At 34.1% G+C, this 21548-nt stretch overlaps 1 protein-coding gene across 23 annotated transcripts in view; it reads right to left on the bottom strand.

Annotated features, from left to right (window-relative positions):
• SLMAP (sarcolemma associated protein) overlaps positions 1-21548 on the bottom strand; it is an 89648-nt gene that overhangs the window by 27601 nt on the left and 40499 nt on the right. For 4 of the 23 annotated variants that reach the window (XM_084292852.1, XM_084292841.1, XM_084292845.1 and 1 more), the window contains exons 4-15: positions 21369-21441; positions 20034-20070; positions 18987-19049; positions 17524-17619; positions 17135-17206; positions 16147-16287; positions 14993-15130; positions 13565-13733; positions 13431-13481; positions 12806-12856; positions 8466-8528; positions 2426-2482 (exon numbers count right to left, since the gene is read on the bottom strand). In XM_084292852.1, the coding sequence (XP_084148978.1) occupies positions 2426-2482; positions 8466-8528; positions 12806-12856; positions 13431-13481; positions 13565-13733; positions 14993-15130; positions 16147-16287; positions 17135-17206; positions 17524-17619; positions 18987-19049; positions 20034-20070; positions 21369-21441 (1011 nt within the window). Of the gene's footprint in view, positions 1-908; positions 979-2425; positions 2483-6403; positions 6536-8465; positions 8529-12805; positions 12857-13430; positions 13482-13564; positions 13734-14992; positions 15131-16146; positions 16288-17134; positions 17207-17523; positions 17620-18986; positions 19050-20033; positions 20071-21368; positions 21442-21548 lie in introns of those variants that run through there. The other 19 variants (XM_084292862.1, XM_084292861.1, XM_084292850.1 and 16 more) reach the window with 9 other exon arrangements.

The following is a 21548-nucleotide window of genomic DNA, read 5'->3' as shown; positions in this document are numbered from 1 at the left end:
ACAGATTAACAGATGTTTCTTCTGAGTATCAAGTTCCAGGTAGAGAGAGATACATACATACGTACAAAGGCATCATTGCAACATTCCCATTACACAGACTTCTCTTCTACCATAGATCCAGAAACGCATGGTGAACATAAATAATTTCTTCACGTATAGAGATATTGTATATTAAAAAGCGTCAAGTAGTAAACAAATCAAGTGTGTTATACCAACAGGGTTAGTATATGAAATTTTTTTTTTTAAAAAAAGCAAAGGAGTCACGAGAAAGTTTGGGGAAATTGTTTTTTCAAATAACAAGAGAACAAATGGAACTGAATGCCCCCAAAATGAGACGTGGAAAAATGAAGAGATACGCACTTACACTGGGAAATTAGCAAGATGACAAACACAACAGGCTAATAGAAAGAAACCATTTTCTTCATTTAATGTGAAAAGTTTTCTATTTCTTTGTGCCAGAACATCTACTTTTAAATGAAACAGAAGAAGGCAAGTACAAACAAAGAAGCTGATCAACAGCCAGACTTCCTACCTTAACATAACTGAAATCACTGGAGAGAGAAGGGGAAAGCACCTGTACACTTAAAGCACATTAGGGGTTCAGACCTGGCAGCTATTCCAAATAGAAGTCATATGACTTCACAGCTGACTTCAAAGCTCATATGGACTGGAGCAAAGAACTTGATGTTTGGGGGTTCCTCTATGCTAAAGTGAAAGCAGTACTTCCCTAATTTAAAAACATTACTCCTTAAAAATAGTATCTGAAGATGTTACAATATAAAGCATTTTACAGGTATCAAATAGAAACAAGCCCACAAGACTGTCACGAAAACTAATAATTATTAAAACAAGTAATACATTCTTTGTAAAGCTTAGGTATTAAGAAAAGTATATCCTAAAAACCTCACCCATGTCAATCCAGAAGTGCTAAGCTGAGCAGTATTTGTATCCAGCTAACTTTACCATATCTGGGCATACATGGACACAGCTTCCTTGTTCTGTGAGAAGTGGAGCAGTGCAAGTTCCAAACCCTGAATTAATTCTCTCTCTCCCCACCTCCTCCTATACTCCCCTCCCACACATCCTCAGGTACACAAATTCCTCCTCCCCCCATCCTCCTCCTACAGAAACAGGGACCAAGATCAGGCACTAGAGGAAAGATATATATGATATACATGATATAAATATATATAGCAACTATCTCCATCCGAAACAGCAGAAGTAAAAAAGAGAAATGGTTTAGAAACCTGCTTACTATTCTGCAGCCACAGTCTTAAGGACAAAACTTTGTACTTAAGGACAAAATTTTTGTACTACATTATTTCACAGCAGTCATTCCTGTTTCCCGTAATAAAACGGAGCTGAATAAATATAGCCAAAATGATAAAGTATATTAAAATGTGTTGACATCATACTTACTTGATGAGTTTGAGTATATTAACAAGCACTAAAAATAGCTTGTCATTTTGCAAGTTAAGTGGCATGCAAGCGTTAAGTTACAGTTATTGTATGCATTCTTCTGCCAAATATGGCACACTGTCTGTAACTTACTCACATACAGCAACAGATTAAAGGTGCAATTTCAGACATAAGGTGAAAAGTTTCTAAAATACCAGAACTTTAAACAAGTTAATGTTTATTCAATACAGTAACTCTTTGTAGAAGGACAGAGGATAAAGAAGTGAGTTAGTATGTCTAGACATGAATAAAAAGCTATGAAAGTGGAATCAGCCTAAAAGTCCAAATGATTTTACATTATTAGATATACAAGAAATATTGATCTATGCACTTTGAAACATCCCTGGTTTTGACACTGCAAGATAAGGATCATTTGTCTTTCAAAAGGTAAATATTTTCTAATTAGATCTTTGTGTTTCACTTGTTTTACACTGAAGAGTGAAAGAAGTTAAAGATGCACATTTATATTTTACTTGGAAAAGGCAAGTTTAGAAGGTTAATAGTTATTTTAAAGTAATTATGAAGGTGTAAAGTAGAAACAAGTCAAATTAAAAATTCTTAATCACAACTTGAGTGAAGCTAAACAGTATTTCTATGTCCTCCTATAATAAAAACAAAATCATGATTGAAATTTATGCAGGCATGAGAGATTTAAATCAATTTGCAAAAAAATACTATCTATTTTTTAGAAAACATAGATTCAGGTTAAGAATTCAGTCAAGACTAGAATTTCATGCACTCAATCTTCAGAAATTAGTTTCCCCTAAACATTTTTACCCCACAATAGTATTTGGAGCAGAGTTCAGTACACAATATAGCTCCCCTTGTTTTTTGCTTTTTTTTTTTTTTTTTTTTTCCTTAAACGAATATTCAACAACACTCAAACTGCTAGTTAAAGACAGAACAGACATTAAAGTGACGTAAAAACCATGCTTCAAAAACAATTAAATAAATCTGTAAGTCTAACCTTTCAAAAGCTTTGTTTCTTCCACTTTGGTTAGATGTCCTTCATCTATGATCTTGTCTGCCAAACAAAATAAGTGTTACTTTCCAAGCTCAAATTAAGCAAGCTTTTCCCTGCACACATCTACGTAGACTACATTCCATGACCAAATTAAAAGCTGATAATATTACAACTCAGGCTTGAACAAAAACTTTATTCTGGCATGGAATAATGAAACAGCACACAAACCTTGTGGAACTTGGTGATAAAGTGCATAATTATTTCATTTGCAATTTATTAAACTTACGTTATTAATGCTTTGGTTCACTAATGAAAAGTTATGATTTTTTTTAAAATGAACTTTTTTTTAATCTAAGTGGGTGCAAAAAAATAATTAATAAATTCTCAAGTTATAACTAGCAAAAAAAAAAAAAAAAAGGAATTCTAAGAGCTAGTTGCTTGAAATGAACACCCACCAAATAGAGTGCACATCTAGAAATACACCATGGTAAAATAGCAGTTGAGAAGCCACCTCCACATCACAACTGCTTTATCAGTGCCCATGAAAAGTATACAGAAATAGCCTTTACTAGCTTAAAACTTTCAGAACGCTGCTTTCCAGAAGGCTGTGCATACATCACATTCAGGTTCACAAAACCGAGTTTACATAGCACAGACAGGGCAGTCTACCCATGTATGTCAGGTGCATAAACACCTAAAAACTGAATTTGAGGCTAGATTGCTAACTTCTAACTAAGTAGCCTATTCCGGGAGGACACGAACACAAACACTAAGACCCAGGGAAATAAGTCTGGATTCATCAATGATACCAAGAGAACTACTAAAGCAGCAATTAATTTCTTGTTACAGGATTTCATTATTTCATATTGCTTAGCAAGAGGTTAGGCAATGCCAACATACAAAGTTACTGAGGGTCAAGTATCTTACAGATCAAATAATCAATTTCTATGCAGTAAATCTTGCACTTTAGACAGTGTTGAAAGCATTCCTAGGGGGCTGTTAACACCCAATGAAACACCAGGCTGAAGCTGCCTCTCATCCCCATTCGGCGCTCTCCCTGCTGGATCCCTGACAATCTGGCAGAGCACAGTTTGCTGGTTCAGCCATGTGCTTAACAGGTAATTGAGATGGAGAGAAGACAGGACATACAGTGCGTACAAGAGTTCAGAGTAAGCAAGCTGGCTGACAGGAAATCATTCTCAATTCCTTAGCAAAAAATAGTGAGTTTAGTCATGGTTTCTGGCTTCATGTAGGTCTGGAGATGAAGAAGTCTCTATATTCCTCTGATGGCGTGTTGCTGTCAACATGACAATCTAAGGACAGATGCAGGACAAGAGTTGAATGGAGATATCTTTTTCAACCACAGATGGAAATGGACAAGCTTTTAGACATGAAAACCTGAAGTCTGAAAACATGTTTGTATGACCAAAAGCTTGTCCCATCCCATTCCTGCACCCCAGCCAAACTACTCTGTAAGAGATACATCCCCCATCTATTCATATCTACCAATATTGTCCTGCATTTTCAGAAGCTTTCACAAATACTGTTTCAGTAAAGCACTGAAATGCTCTCTGGATTTTTGGGATTGGGTTCAGGAAGTCACTTGTCATCCAGTTCAGAACAGTCACTGTGCCTAGACTGTGGAAGGACAACAGTGGGCATCGAGCTTCTACAGCCGCAAGCAAAGAGTGACTTGATGATATTATGAACGCTATTCTGCTTAAAATATATAAAATCAAACCTAAACAAAAGCCTTAAAACATGATTTTTCCAGGACTCAGTTGAGGCTGGAAGAGTGTGCAGGTAGGAAGGCAGCAAGAGAGGAACTGCGGAATTCTGCCCTTATTTCTAAAAAAATGAGCTGAAAGTAAAACCTTGCACTCAGAATAGCTATCAACTGCCTGATCTGAAGGGCTGATCTTCTATATGCTGGATGGTTAGCTTAAAATACACCTCTGTGATCAGCTTACAGAAGAAAATTTTATGTTATGAACTGATGAATCTTGAAGTCTTGACATTGAAAAAAACAGAATAATTATAACACAAAAGAAAGTAATTAGTCTTCTTGGCCCAGTCATTCTCACAAACTCTCTGAACATTGGCAGCAGCTCTTCACATTTTTGAGAATCCCGAGTTCCCATGACTAAAAGTTATGTGCAGATTTAAAAAAATGTTGCTTTTCCCATAGAGGTTTACTGTTTTCTAATGCTCATTATGGCAATTTTAATTTCAACATTTGTAACTAAGTTGCTTTCTTGACACTATTTCAGCAATAACACTCAAGTCCCCTTGCCCAGTGTGACCCGAAGCTGGTACAGCAAATATTTTTTACTTGGTGGCTGGCACCTCTCATAACTTCCAAAGAGACTAAATACTCTGTGTTTTAAAAATAAAGCATTAGGATAGTTGAAAGCCAACAAGAAATAGCTTATTTCAGCTTGCCTGTGTATACTTAGATAATAAATAGAAAATTGGATGTAGACATGAAATTAAATAGCATTTCATACTTCGATTCTGTACTCTTACCTCCCTAGTCACTAAAGACAGCAGAATCCAGATGACAATCAGGACTTAAGAGAAAGTTGAAGTAGATATACCTGTATCTTTAAAACTTCCCTGTTTCAGATCTCTGCAACTTTACATGTTACTATTTTAAAAAAAAAAAATATCTTCATAAACTCCATCACTTAAATTTAAAAAATATGTAATTAAAAACAAAATCTCCATTTGTCCTGAATCAGGATGTTCGTTTTTGGACACACACAAAAGAAAAGAAAAAAGAGGATCCTAGATTTAACCTCTGGCAGAAATAGTTTTAATATTTCATGTTATCCAGTAATTACTTATCAAAAATTAAAGAGCTGTTGATATATACATATATATAATATTTTCTACTGAAATACCATGCTTTGAAGTTAAGATTTGCAGATCATATTTAAGTCAATTCCTGTCATTTAAATTTAAGAATTCCCCTTTAGAAGTAGGTTGCCTATTACTATGTGCAATCCGATAGGATATCTTAGCATTACAATGATTGCTTAAGCAAGTGTTCCCTCTCAATATATTTCGTTTTTTGTACCAAATTAATCTCTCAAGGAAGCCAGTTTTGAGGACCAATGAAAGGAAACCTGGCCCTCTACAGAAGTTTCAAAACATCCAGAAAAAAGTTATACTAACCAGTTTTAACTTCATTTGTCACCCACAGGTCATAAATACATTTTTAAAAGTTGAAAACAGCCATTCAATCCATTCAAAACCTACTCCATTTAGATACATAAATTATTGAAACAGAAGTGCAAAGGAATAGTAAAAAGGCAAAAATTGACTTGCATTTAAAATCATAAATGCAAAATCATAAAATGAGGAAAAAACTAGGTCATAAGGAACAGCTAAATTGGAACAAAAGATAGGAAGCTGACAGGGCACTAAACATCTCTTTTGTCTATTAATCATCACATTTGGCAATAACTCATACCCAGTACTAATTAAGAGGAAGAAGAACGTGTCTTTTTTGCTATCAATTGTACTGGATTTCACCAGTAGTAACCGAAAAAAAAAGTTATGAAATGAGCATCAGGTGAACTGGACGTAATGATCAGAAAACGGCATACTTCTCAGATCATTCAGAGCAAGATTTCATAACATTTTATAGCTGCTGTAGATCAAGAGTTACTGGATGATGTTGTGAGCCCTACTGTTTGGAAAAACAAAACAAAACCAAAACACTAAAGTCAGGTTTTACAAACAATGCTACATACGTTAAGCATCCATGCTGCATTGCAATTGAGATTTTAAGAGTCCTATTGTTTCTTCCCTACCAAAAAAAAAAAAAAATTAAAAAAAAATCTGACTATCTTGAGGAGTCTGGATTGATGTTAACATATAAGTACTTTTAATTGCCTTTAACCTCATAGCAACTGTTTATACAGAATATTAAATAACTTAATCATCAAATTCTCTTTCTCATGCTACTTTACACACATTTCCTTGACTCTTTCCTCTTGCATTTTTCTTCACTTCCCTGCTGAAGCTTTCCTGATTTCTTCCCTGCTTCTTCCCCAGAACTAGCAATATGCACACTTTCCTCTTCCTACCAGCAGAAGTCAAAACCTTCTCTTCTCAAACTGCATCACAGCTGTTTCGCTTCTCCTTCCTTTTTAGATTTCTTGCAGATGATAGTTTTAATGCCTCTGCTTCTATTATGAAACAGCAAACTCTAGAAAGACTACTTAAAGATGTGACATGCATTTCCAGGATTTCATTTTATTTTTATAATACACCTGCTCCTTTCCCAAAGAAAACCGGGGGGGGGGGAGGGAGGAGAAGCGTAGTATAGTATGACAGGCTGCCCTTTCTCAATCCTGCCAGTCTTTGTCATATCGTTCTAAACTTCAGTATTTGCTGAACGTCTTAAAGCCTCGTTCCTGGTGACCCCCACTACCTCCCAACCTTCACTGCTGCAGAGAGTAAAACACAGGAGCAGGACTAAAAGAACAGCTTTTACATACAAAATTAAACAGACTTGGAATCTTTTTCTTAGTTGATAGTAAAAACATACTAATGAAAAATGCAAAACACTGAACCCTTGAAGCTCATATCCATTCTGCTGAATCCACCAAAGCCTTACAGTTTCTCTACTCTAGCTTTCAAACCCCTCAAGAAAGGGGAGACATACATAAATCGACCTTTATTTTATTGTTACTACTTTAAATTGCATGTTAAAATCTTTCATTAGATCCTGATGGTTGCTTCTGCTTCTCAATAGTGACAAGACTGGCCACATTTCCTTTGCAGACTTGGTACTAATTTAAGTTTTGCTAAAGTAGGTTAAGCTAATGCCCAAACAATGAAAACAGTCAACCTAGTTTTATTTGAACATGACTCTGCATGCCCGTTTTTTCAATCCAGACCAAAAAAAAACAAAAAAACAACTTCAGTTCAGATTATGTAATAAATGAACTGGATTCTTTGTGAAATTTCAAATTATTTTAAACGTCAACTCTCCAGGAGACAGCTACCACTCATTCACTTTTAAAAATAAGGATTTTTCAATTTAATACAATTTAAGTTTTCTTTGATAAACTTTAGTAGTAACCTGTCATTCAGTTTATAGCACTGCAATCGGTATCACAAGCAGTGAAGTCAAACAAGTCTGTTATGTTTCCCTACTGAAATACAAAGGGGAGGGAGCCTAACAGGTATAAATGTCAAAAAAAAAGACCATCTTATTTCTGTTTAACTTAAAGAGTTAACAGAAATTATGTATTAGGGGAAAAATAATTCCTTATGCTACCAAGGACCTTTCTTTGAAGTTTAATAGCACTTTTCTCTTTTTCCTAATTGGACAACAAGTATTAACACCTTAAGTGTTAATACACCCTTTTCGTTAATTACACATATGCAGATTCTGCTGCTTCATCACTCAATTTCAAAACCCATTTGCTTTGAAAAACAAGTTGCTCATTCCAGAATATTACATCTTTCCAAAGATTGGTATTGCGTATTTACGCTATTTTTATTAAAAGAATCTCTTATATTTCCACATAGGAATTTAAACCTTGTTTCCCTTTTTGTTCTTTGTAACAGATAATTAGAAAAATATGTAAAATAAAAAAATATAAATATGTAAAAAAGAAGTGAAATGGAGAAAAGGCATCATTACCTCATCTCTGTCCCACAGCAGCCTGTCATGTTTGCTTAAACTGACGTTTGTAGGCTTTAAACTTCTTAATTTGTAACACAGATGAAAAATTACACTCAGTTTTAAGTATCAAGTGGCAACACTACCACCCTTTTACTGGTCAGAGGAAAATAATGGATTAACTGCTAAGAAAAGACAATTCGATCATTAGTTTCCAAGAGCAACGATATCCTCTTCCTACTAGAGGCATCTGTTTAATACCACAATGCCACAGTTCTATGCTTAATAAGTTTCTGCTACTACCAAAATAATGAACAGAAGTGACAAATTCTGGGTTTTATCCACCTTTTCTGAGTTTTGTGTTGTTTTTAAAGCAAATGTGACGAACACTCTTGTACTCACTCTGACATTCTATGAATTGATGAATAAAAGTGCAGTCCCCTCCACTCTTTGAAAGAAAGTGCTCTAGTAAAGAAAGAAACACTGAAGTTTACATCTTCTTACCATTTTCAGGTTGATGCAACAAAAATTTGAAAGGTATATTAACAATAGTCGTCATTGTGTATTTACAGTGAACTTTTGAGGTCTGGGTTAGATGCAAGTAGACAATACGTATCTGAAATAACATCTGATTGGGTGATACTAGAAAGAGATTACTCTGTCTGATCAGCTTCAAAAGGGTACCTTCAAATCCTAAAGTCTAAGAGCAGTTCTTAAGCATGAGGAGAAGTCCCTTACCTCAGTAGAAGCTATTTAAAAAAAACACTTCATTTACCAAATTTAGTAGGAACAAGTTAGAAAATTCCAAACATTCTGCATTTGGCATTTTCAGTATTACATTTTCAGGTTAGGTGGTGACAAATGAATTCCACTGAATTCCCATTTACAACTTCAGACCTCTGGCAAAAAGATCAACACACAAGTGATATTCTAATGACAATAAATTTAGAATACATAAGATGATACATTATTGAAACACGCAACTCCATAGTGCTGTCATCAATTCCTATTTGTTAATTCAGAATGAGACATTAATATCGGAAAATACCAAACCCAATTGCTGAAGAAATAGGGAGCGTGTATTTAACCTACAGTCTTCAGCATTTTATTCTTAGCTTTAAAAGGGTATTTAATTAGTTTTTTTTCATGTTTATTCTTCGTATGGCATACCCTCTTGAAATGCAACAATATTTATTTTACAAGTGTAAATATCTTCCTTTACTCTTTTTAAAAAAGGTTCACTGCATTGAAACAGTTGATTTTTGAAAGGAGGACATTCTGCAGTAAAGATCTAAAAACTGGGCTCAACTCCCAGGTTTATCTAAGTCTTTTATGGAAAAGAACCTTGCTCAGCTCCCAGTTCCATCAGAACCTTGCATCTCTTAAAACAGTGCTAGCATTTGCATTCTGAAGAACCTTAAAATCCTTTGACCTCAAGAGTCTAACAATCTCAACAGAAAAGGCTGCTTTTTTGTACACAAACCAGCAAAATTGGTTATATTTCAACAAATTTGCTCCATCATTAGCTTCTGATATCAGAAACCTAGCTGTTATGAGGAAGGACATAATATGCACCTTTACTGTATTTGAAAGTAACTTTAAAAAGTAAGTTTTACTTTTCTAACCCACAAGGACAAGGGTTTTAAAAGACAGCACCACGGTCACCATGGCTATAACATCTGTTTGCCCTCTTTTTTTTTTTTTTTTTTTTAAGCTTTTGTACATGATCCTCTTAAATGACTGTACACAAGTCTTTAGTATCTTTCTTTATATAATCAATGGCTCAAAAAAATTTAAATCTGAAAGCCACTGAGAAAAATACAAGTTACTGAAATAACTTAGTTCTACATGTTTGTCAGTGGCTCAATATAAGTTACTCCCTTTTGCACCAGAATTTCCATATGTGCATTGAGAGAAAATGAATGCCTAACCATCAGCACTTTAAAACACTTAGTTATAAAATGACTCTAGAGACACTATTAGAAGAGCTCTTTGTTCCTCTACTTCTGTGGCTGTCCATAACATTAAAAAGTCATGTAAAATCCTTGTTCTTGCAACAGTTTAAGTATTATGTCTAGGAATATACCTTAAGGACTTGACCTGAAGTTTTGAGAGACAAAGAGACAAAAGGAACATTAAAAAACATACGAAGTTTGTACAATTTTACCTTTTTCCTCTTTAAATAAATAAATAAATTGGGGGGAGGGGTCATATGCAGCACATCAAAAAATATTTAAGAGAAAAATCTTGTCTCAGAGTTTTAGCTGTGTAGAGCATTTAATGATGGAAGAGTGTAATACTGTAATGATAAACAGATAGAGGAAACCTTTTTTCTCTCTTACAGGCTATACTATGTAGTACAAATCCAATTCTAGAATTTCTAATTTCTACCTTTATCTATGCGTCTTTTCCTTATGCAAACTATCCACAACCTCTTTCACTGCAGGAGCAGCTGAATCTACATTACAACCCTTGAATTCTCAGTTCTTCTAAAATAATGTGAGCCTACTCAGCAAAACACAGTAACTGTTCCCTGCTGATTTCAAGAGGGCAAAATCCAAAATCCGGCAGAAAAAAATTACTGCCCATCTGTCATTATATGAGAGCTGGATAAAGGACAGAAGAACAGAGAAAGGCACAGTCTGTCACAAAGAGAACATAAGACAGCAAACTCTAAAGAGACAGAGAAATGTCAATGGACTTGGTATAGCTGAAATGTGCAGAAATGTGGTACAACAGAAAATATGGAAAGCTAAGCGAAAACACAGAATAAAATAACGTTAGACGCATGAGAGAAAAAGGCAACTGATTTCATAAACATGTACAAAGACAACTTGAATGGGAAGTTCTACAGTGTCTATAGTCAAAAAATGAAAATAAAAACCTGGCAGACAGCTGTCTAAAACTCCCAGGTTTAAGCATAAGTGCCTGTCCTATTGTTACATGGGAAGAAGGAATATGTATTTCTGTGCATTCATCCACATGACATTTTGACTGTTATGTGATCCAAAATAAATCAAAAGGGGGATTGCTTCTTAAACTTTGAGAAAAAGAGTGAATAGCAAAGGTACATTGGTATTTAATTGCTATAATTGCATAATAATGAATTTGTTTTTGACATCATATTTCAGACAACTTATCAATTTTGATGAATAAAGAGGTGTCAGTATTTAAAAAGATGTGGTATTCCTGTGCACAAATTTAAAGCAAGTGTTCGACAAAAAAAACAGGCATTTATTCTACGTTTACTATGATGTTGCAAGTTATTTCCCTGTAAAACAAAATATATTTGAGCTCATAGCTTGAAAGCTTTTAGTATATGTTTCAATTCAGTGCTAGGCAATTTTTTTTTCCACTGTTTTATACGATTTTCTAAAAACCTCCAACAACCTAACTTACTGAAGTCTTACAGTTTCTATGTTTAGAGCAAAGAATGGTGATTTTTATACAGTATTTCAGTTTTGCACTGTCGAGAAGTTAACTATTTTCTAGGGTGGAAAATTAAAAAAATAAAAATAAAGGCAAGTTTATTTCTTAACCATTCTACCCATCAAGCATGAGGAGTATTACCAATTGAAACCTATGGAAATTCATAGAAAAGATGGATTGAAGCTAAGGCAAAGGGATAACTAGCACTTAGATAAAGGAGTTTTTTACACAGTTCCTGTCAGTGTGTAATGTTTCTCTCCTCCTGCTCCAAATAAGTAAAAGACATGAAGTTATGCCATTATTAACTGCTTTTATTTTGCTATTATTCTCCCTAATTAAGAAGCTCTTCATTTATAGTACAAAGAAATTAGATAAAAAGCTAAAAATTAGAGCATAGACAGCTTTTAAATTTTGTTTCCAAACACTTAAACAGCATAAATATTAGCTGGAACGACAAGTTCTCATCCTGGTAGCAATAGCTACCAGGCTTCCTCAGAGCTTTCACTACCCAGGAAAATGCAGCAAATGGTCAAGAAAGCTACATCAAGGGATAATTTTAAATGAACACATGACAACAAATTTATCTTAGTTAATGGAACAATTTAGTGAATTTAGAATCACAACTGGAATAATCTTTTTATATATGAAATCAGGCAAACATTTAGTCAGACTATTTTATACTAAAATCCTCAAGTGTTTGTCTCTCAAATGTCTGTTAAGATGTACTGGTTAAAAAACCTAGCTTAGACTAATTTTGTCTTAAAAAAATAGTTAATCTACATTAACTCCTGTTTTGTAAATAGATACTCAAGTTTTAAAGATAGCTTCTGCTATTGGTGTGTCATTGCACATCACACTTGCATTTTTCATACGTTATAGACAGCAAAAAAAAATTTGCTGACTTTACTTACCATACCCAATTTAATAGAAAAATTGTATGTGTCTGTATTGCAAGGGAAAACAAAGGGGAAAATGGTTAATGAAGGTTTTCCACTTTGTGTCACGGGTCTGACACCACTTCACTGGATTCCCATTGATTCCAGTGAGACTCCAACAGAAAAAAAGAAAAAAAAAAAAAAAAAAAAAGAGACAACTTCCACATTTGGCTCCTTTGAATTTACAGAATTTGCTAAAACAAAACAAAACAACCTGCCTGGACTGAGAGCCTAAGCAAAAAAACTGCTGGTCAGAAGAGTGGTCAAATGCTGTTTCATTTTTTAAAGAGAATATTATTCAAAGTAAGACTTCACAGAACAAAAAGAATTTGTTCAAACATCAACCATAAGACAAAAGGTAGCCTTGAGATACACTACCTTTTTCTGTGCTCCCATTAATTTTAGGTATGAAGTCATCGACTTGTATGCCTAGGATTAAGAAAGGGTATTATTTCTAGAACCAAGCAAAATGTTTTGGTTTTGTTTGTTTATAAATACAGCACTGTGAAATGTAAATGGCTTTTCACATTATTTCTTCCAAGTATCTAATCTAATCAAACAAAACAGATAAAAGGTAACACATTTTCCAGCAGTACAGATCATGTTTCCGATTGTTCAAATGTGTACGATGTTGCTATCATCCAAAGAATTACTGTTCATTACATATATATGTATATTATATATATATATAAACAATTTAAACAAAATAAAACAACAACAACAAAATCTTTGGTGGGATTAAGGGACAGGGAGGCAAAAAGCACTCAAATTGAGCAACGAACCCTAGGTGCGAACACTCACAACAGCAGTGCCCTCTGCTGGCACTCTGTTGTGGTCACACATATTTCAATGTTAATCTGTGCAGAGAAGAATCCAATACTGGCAAACTTGTAAATACGTTACTCTATTGCCAGAAACCGAGACAACATGATTATTATAATAAAAGGAATTGAACAGATATAGTCTGGAAACCAGCTTTAAACAAGAAACTGATCACACCTACCTAAGCTGTTGTGTTCTTTAAGAGTTTTCTCTTGAAGGTGTTCTAACCGTACTGTAAACAGAATTCCAAGAAAAAGATATTTCACAGATTAAAAGAAAAAACAAAAAAACAATTTTTTCCCACTAGTGACTAACCTTGTAAAGCAGTTAGCCGCTCATTGGTGAAGTCATTATCGGCCTGCAAAGCTTCTATTTTTGCTTGAAGCTCTTGCTCTCTCTCTTCCATCTCATCTATTTTATGCTGCAGTTCTTTTTTCTCAGCCAATCCTTTCTGTTGGATTTCTTCTTGTTTTCCTTCTGCTACCTGCTCAAAAGAAAAGAAAAATCCCCAAAGAAATTAAAATTAACATCTAAAGGAGTACATTTCCTTGATGTTTTTATGACTAAATGCGCTAAACTAACTTCCTTTGGTAGTCAGATGAAGAAAACATGAACAACACAAAATTTTTCTACTGTTATTTTTCTATATGCTTCAATTTAGGCACAATAACAGAGAGAAAAAATCTCAAAGCATTTCAACTAAATTTTTGTCTGAAGCACCTGAGTTCTGCAGAACAGTACCAGGGCCCAAGAACGAAGAAATACCTGAAGTCTCCCATCTCAAATTACCAGTCAAAACCCAGAGGGCCTTCTGAATTGAACATACATTGCACAGATCAACTTGATTGAAAGACACAGCTTCTCACTTGCTGGACCTCATTGTAAGTTTCATAGATTTCCCTCCCTGCGAAGCTAAGTAATAAGTTTTGGTTTTGATCCTTTTGTGTACACTCATCATCATCAATGATTAATTCAAAATTGAGACACCAGGGGCCTTAAGACCAACAACTTAGTATTTTAATTTGGAAAGAAGAAATTTCCATCTGAAATGCTAAGCTGAGATTCAAAGAACTTAAGTTAAAATTCCGGTATTTATCCAGGACAACTACATCTGTCTCAGGGCTAAAAAAAGAACGCTACCTTCCTCAATCCTGTCAATCTAGACAGGAGTCTCTTTGGGAACAGGCTTTATCACACTGTCATTAGTTTTTTCTCCAGCATAAAGGACCTTTAAATATTAATACACTTAGGAGTTTAGTTGAATAAACATGACATTGTGCTCTTCTCCACCTAGAAGCTGAGACATAATTTTACTGTCGTGGGCCATCTGTGCTTGAAACTGCACAATAAGGCAACGTGAAATGCAAATTTATTTCTAGATATAGCTTTCATTCCCATTAACTAAGTTAAGTTTTTTTAAGGTTGAAAGGTCTTGTTTATATGAAACAACTGAATATGAAATTTCATGTATTACATAGTTTTACATTAAAAACATACTGCAGCTTCAAAAATATGTTAACTTTTAAGGTGAATGGAAAGGGAACCTTTTTAGCAATTTAACTGAAGACACTTTCAGGCACATTAAATGTAAACCAAAAGAATATGTAAACATTAATGTGCATCTTTCTTTCATTTACTTATCATTTTAATAGTTTCTTAATCTTTGCTTGATTGCTGCATTAGGAATTGAACTTTCTTTCATGCGTTACAGTTCCACTGTAAGTCAGATAAGGTTGTCATTACCTTTAGCTTGTCAGAAAGATCTTTAATTTCATTTACAGCTCCATTGTACTTATTAGCTAATTCTCTTAATTCTTCCTGAGTCCGCTCATTCATTTCTTTAAGATGAGTACATTCATCTTCTGTATTACTTAAACTCCGCTGTAAGATAGAATTACAATAAATACAAGATTTGTTACTAATAAAATACCAAACATTCCATCATTTCCATGAACAATATATGCAACAAATCATACTTGCTTTCAAACTGTTTTGTTCCTAATTATTAAGGCTAAACACAACAAATCAAGTCCACCAAAAAGGCCACCTGTATAAAACTTGGTAATATTCTGTTCTGTTATAGAACATTACCAGTAGATTATGTTAAAAGATATTAGCTTCATGCACATGAAAAAAAAAAAAAAAAAAAAAGGCTATAAATTTAATTGTGACTGGTAAGAATAAAGAGCTGAAATATGTGATTGGAAAGTAGGAGAAAGCTATAAGTAAACATGAAACTCTGACCATTAACAAACCTGTCAAGAACTATTAAAATATACAAAGGTGTATTTAACTGAAGTCTCTTAAGATTATTTATTACAGCACTAAATCTGTTGTATTCCCTAAAAAGCATGAAGTGGATGCACACTTCATGAATATAATAAGCAAGTCTAGGATATTTCATAACCTAATAGAATCATAGCAAATAAGAATAACGGAAAGAGAGTTGGAAAAGACAGTAGTGAGAGATATAATAGGTGCAGAACCTTAAACAAAGTGTCTAACACATCATCATCTTAACAGCTCATTCTTAAGTGTAATTTGTATGAGCAGTTCAGCTTATATTTCCCTAAATTTTAGGGTTTAAACAAGGTCTAACAGCAGTTTTTCTAAATCACGTGTCATTTTAAGCTTTGCATCTTTCCCAGTCATACTAACTTCTATAAGACTACTTTATCCATTCTAAATTGTGAGCAAAGAGTTTCAAGACTAATTTCTCAATTTCTTTAACAACGTTAAGTACTAGATTAGCATATAATAAACAATGTTATTTAATATACTGCAAGTGCTACAATACAACAGATAGTGGCCTGCTACAGGCAACAAACATGGATTTAAGCAGCAGCTGTTACAACTATTTCAGTATTTCCAGAAGACTGGTTATGAAACTAGAATACCTCCACTTCAGACAGTTTTCTGACTACTTCAATTTTCTCCTGTAGGACCCGCCTCAGGGACTCTTTGGCTGTTGTCTCATAGTTGTGTTTGTCTTCTTGTAATGCTATAAGCTCTTTTCGTATACTGTCTTCTGTTTGATTCTGTATGTACAATTCAAATACAAAGATAAAATATAAATTAATATTTTGCTGAATACATTAGATTGTGATAAGACCTGTTCTATTCCAGAATATTTAGCAATTGCTGGCAAATGAGAAAAATGTTGCAGGCAAATCAGTGATCAAGGATTCTTGACATAACTGTGTGTAAACCACCTGTATGTATGATGATGGTACACATTCTATAATGAGCTTTGTCTTGTGTTCAGAAAAAGTATAGTTTTCCTAAAATCAATGTCAAACCTAGGAGACCTACGGTATGATAAACCAGAACCATCTGAGGTCCCAATTTGAAAGACCTCAAACAGGACCTACAAAAAAGTTATTATAACCTAGGTAGATGTGAGTAAGAAAAAAAAAATAATTTAGGCATAACAGTGGCCTTGCACGTTATATGCAAGGCATGGCATACTTGTTACTTTGTCTCTAAATATGAGACAGCACATGTCTAATGCCTTTTTCCGAATTCCTACTTGAAAAGAAATATTCACAGTAAACAGGGCTGACAGAATGGTTGCTTCTCACTTATGACAAATTCTTTTCTGCGTTTCACTATACACATTTATATGCATATACAAAAAAAAAAAAAAAAGAAATCAGTTTGTGCTAAAAAGATGCTGAGCGATAGTCATTTATTTAAATTTAAAATGATTCCATGAAATACAGAACGGACCTATAATTTTCATGATATTCAGATTATCAAAACGGTATAGCCTCATCTCAGAAAGTTCACAATCCAACTGCTTTCCTAAACGTCTAATTCAAAATACTTTAGAAGAGCTATATTTCAGTGTTCATAGCACAGAGCTCTACTAAATTAATTACTTACTTTTGAGCATGCTTGTAGCTGATTTCCCATAACCTCTAATCTTGATAGCAGCCTGTCTTCATCTATTAAAGCCTAGAAGAGACGTTTCATTCTTTGCATTAATATTAGATGTGGCAAAACAAATAAACTATTTCAATAGAATATTGTGCTCTAAGTAGTTCCAGTACACAACTGCTTTATTTTCATTTTATTGGACTATTTACCATTAACAGTTATTTCAAACCTGTACATAATTGTTAGACTTAGTAAAAATTGTCTTTTTCACAGTTTAAGAGAACCACTGCATGCTTTTTATTCTTAGGTCTCCCCCCCCCATTTGTAAAGTAATAGATACAATTTATATATCACTATTTTTTCAGTCTAAGTAGGGAAAGGATGGCTGCCAGTACCTGCCAACTAGTATCTGAAGCCTCTTGCGTGACAGCAAGTAGTCGCTGAAGGGTTGCCAGCTTCTGTTCCAACATTTGTTCCCGATGTAAGGCTTCCTATGACGAGAGCAGAGAGCCAACTGGTCAGTTCAGTTAGAACAACTCAGAAAAACAGAAGGAACAGAAGAAACACCTAATACTGTTAGACTGAAAGAAAAAAGGAAATGTGAGTAGCAAACACTGTCACATCCTATTTTATCCATCCACATTTTTATTTGGATATTTCAATTAGAAAACATTATCCTATAACCTCAGGTTCCTAAAAAGCTTAAATTTTCATGCACATGTTGCATATGCCAAGTACACATAGTAACAAGTTATTCATTCCAAGACTTGAAACAGTATACCCACTTGGACTTTTGGCAGTAATTTAAGCAACGGAATTGGTGTAATGACCTAAAGACAGTTTTGGTAGCTCCCATGCAATTAGCTGTTAGTCCTTATGTCAGGTCACAACAGATAAACGCCAAGCAAGAAGTGATTTTTGTTTGTATTTGTTTTGAAACCGTAAGAAAAAAAGAGCATCTTTGTTAACGATTCCAGGATACAAGAGTGAACAGACTGGTGAGCAAATCTGTATTTGCCCTCTCAAGAAAGAACATATGCCTGAGCTGCTTCCTGCTGCGTCAACAAATACATATAAAAGTTAATACCTGTCTCAAAAACCTCATCATTGTTTTGAGTAATTGCCATTAGCAAACAAAATACAGATAAAAATAAATCAGTAGAATAACACACAAAGCTACGTACAATTTACCCGTGAGAACATTTAATTTATTTTCCAGAAAGCTAATCTTCTTATAATTTCTGAAGCATTTATTTACATATGTTAACACACACTTTCAGCGTTGCCATTTTGCAGTCTAACACTTTTGTGATATGATACCTTTGGGAAAAAACACACCCATAAAAACTGACACAGAGGCAAACACAGAAAGGTTGGTGGTGTGAATAAGGAAAAAGAACTGCTGGCACTGTCCCCTCCTTAGTTATTTCCAATTAATTCAGAGACAGAGATAGTCACACTAAGAAGTTATATTCAGAGAAACTAGTCCTTGATAAGCCAAGTGACACCTTGTTTTGCCATTCTTTTGTATTACACAGTACATCTGCAGCAATACATGATGCTAAAAATGCCAGGAGCAAAAGAATATTGGGGGCAGATAGGGAGGAGAGGAGAAATGCCAGGAAAAGTCATAGTTCATACTGCTCATGAACAATTCCAGAAGTTTACATAGAACTATACTATGTTAAATTACAACAATTTTTACACTTTTTCACTATAGAAAAAGGTAGTTAAATGCTTATTATGTTCCTGTTTACAAACTGCAAGCCAAACAAAGATATATGGACCACAGGATTTGGGTTTTTTTGAAGAGAGATTAAATATTTAGACAAACAAATACTGTGATGAAAAACGTTACCTGTAGATACTGTGAAAGCTGAAACAATTCCTGAGAATACATACTGGGAGTGTTAGCAGCAACCTGATGAATAAGAGAATTTATGAATCAAAATGTTTTTGGATTTTTCACTAGACACAAATAATGCAAAGTTCGTAATTTAAATCTAGTCGTGAAGATAAACTTCACACTATATAAATAATAGTGTTTTCATTTCTTTATTGTTCTACTATTATTTTTCTTTGCTTTAACACAGAACTTCACAACTCTGGACTGAGACCCCACTATGTCACCACCTTTACAAGTTTTTCAATCACCAAAGCCCCAAAAAGCTTAATCTCTAAATACAAATCAGGGGCATTCCAGAAATGAGAAACTAGTTTCATGTTCAAATTCAATGCGTCTCATCCTCCCCATTCAGACTTCATCATACATTTTTAGTTGACCTAACTTCATCATCTTTATTCACCATAGAAGTATGTGTTTCAGATTTGGTGAATACCTGTATTATCTTTAAGCATAATTGTTCTTGCTGCATATTAGCACCATCACCTTAATCGATTTTTATAGACATCCAAATAAATAAAGTTTCACTGTTCAGTGCCACCATCTCAGCATGGCTTTAGAAAGCCTGCTTTTTGCCAAGTCTTACTTTAACTCTATACTTTCTCCAGCCCCAGAAATTATTCTGGATTTAGGGCTAAGGAGGTGATGTGGTGCATTGTTGCTGTTGCTTTACTTGCAGGCTCTCTACACTGACATCATTCTGAAACTGTTTTTCCACACAGTTACACCTACAGTCCCCTCTTCAGAATTTCTGCCCTCCCACCCCAGATTCACAATACATACACTGTTTTGAAACCTTAAATGCAAAGTCTATGAACTCTTCAGGCTGCTGACTTCACAATTAAGTTTCCTTAGTTTCTCAAAATTTTGTTCTGCATGTTAAAAACTTTGATTTGAACCTGCTTAAGGTAATCCATTTTTTTTATAGGCTAGACAGAAAATCACTTGTCCCAGGCAAGTAATACCTATTAATAGGGTTTCGACAGCAAGTTAATGAATTACCTTGTCAACAGGACTTGGTAATGGAGCATGGATAACACTACAAAAGAAAAAAAAGTAAATGCAAAGTACAGGACAGTAGTTCAAAATCCATGAGATCACTATTACTGTGCATTTAATCACATTACTTTGTACTAAAGCTTTTTCTTGGGGGTAAAAATGAAGAGTTTATAACAATAATGAAAAAACGTACTACCCTAAGTGACATTTTTGAATTTACAGAACTATTTTCAAATTATAAATCTGAAGTGTGTTCTAAAACCGACTTCTTATCCAGTAGTTACATATTTGATGTTTCTAAAACCAACTTACTAAGACTTTAAACAATTTGCATGCACAGAACAATGCTTATGGAAAGAGAGACAATATCGTACTCTTGGTCACAAATTCAGAGTATATTAACTGATTTACATAATTCTGTACACTTTCACTTGCACGTTTTCATCACAAAAAAAAATGTAATACTACACATTTCTAGTTATTTCTTAGCACATGCAATTACACTGAAAATTTTCCATAATAATAACTTTAATAATAACTTTAGCCTTCCAAGAAACGAATACCCTAAATATCTCTGAATCCTAATGATGTAGGAATATTTAAATAATCAAAGGCATACAGTTGCTGAGGATGAAAACTGATTAAAATTACGTCATTTATAATTGTCACTCAGTTACTGCAAATGTTTACTTTTTTGTTATTGTTGTTTCTACTGCTCTTTGAAGTTTTCTCCAATATATGCACATATTCACAGAAAAGCCTCTTAGTATTCATCTGAATTTGCAAATACTCTTTCATCCAATATATTTTATGATTCCTTCCCCTCCAACTCAGACAAAACTTTCCTTCATTGTAACACTGAGTAACTACACCATGAGGAAACATTATTCTGTTACTTATCTGAAGAATATAAACAGTGTTATGTGTACACACGTACAGACAGAGATGATACTTGCTTCACTTTGGTAGACTTTGTGCATTTAAATTAACAAAAATAACAATCTCAAATTGTAAAACAGGGAAGGAGAATGCTTCATTTGGTTTCTTTCTTCCTGTGTTATTCTGTTTTTAATACCATTTCAGTATACTAAGAATCACATTCAAACAGAGAAGTCCAACTTGGTAAGGACTTAGTTATTCTTTCATAGTTGCCTTGATTTTTAAAATTGACAATCAAACGCAATTTCTTTTTTCACAATGCCTGCAGAAGAACCACGTTCTCAGTTTTCTTTGCTTGAACACACAAAAATGTTCATATGTTGATTTTAAATATAATACCCATCAAATCTTCAAAATCCAAAAATTTATTTTTTGCCATACACAGTTACTTATACTTACTCTGATCGCAATCGAGCTTCCATTCCATCTGGAAGAAAAAGTTTGATTGTGGAGACTATACATCCATGGGTAACTGAAAAGAAACAAATAGTACATCATCATGATCCGTTACTATTTAATTATAAGTTCAATGCTTAATGATATAGTAGAACCAAGTGAACTGTCTTAAGAAACTCCAAG

This window comes from Netta rufina (genome assembly GCF_964035555.1).
Source record: "Netta rufina genome assembly, chromosome: 10".
Classification (NCBI taxonomy): Eukaryota; Metazoa; Chordata; class Aves; order Anseriformes; family Anatidae; genus Netta; species Netta rufina.
The sequence above is the reverse complement of the archived record's forward strand: the minus strand, read 5'-3'. Positions and strand labels throughout refer to the sequence as shown.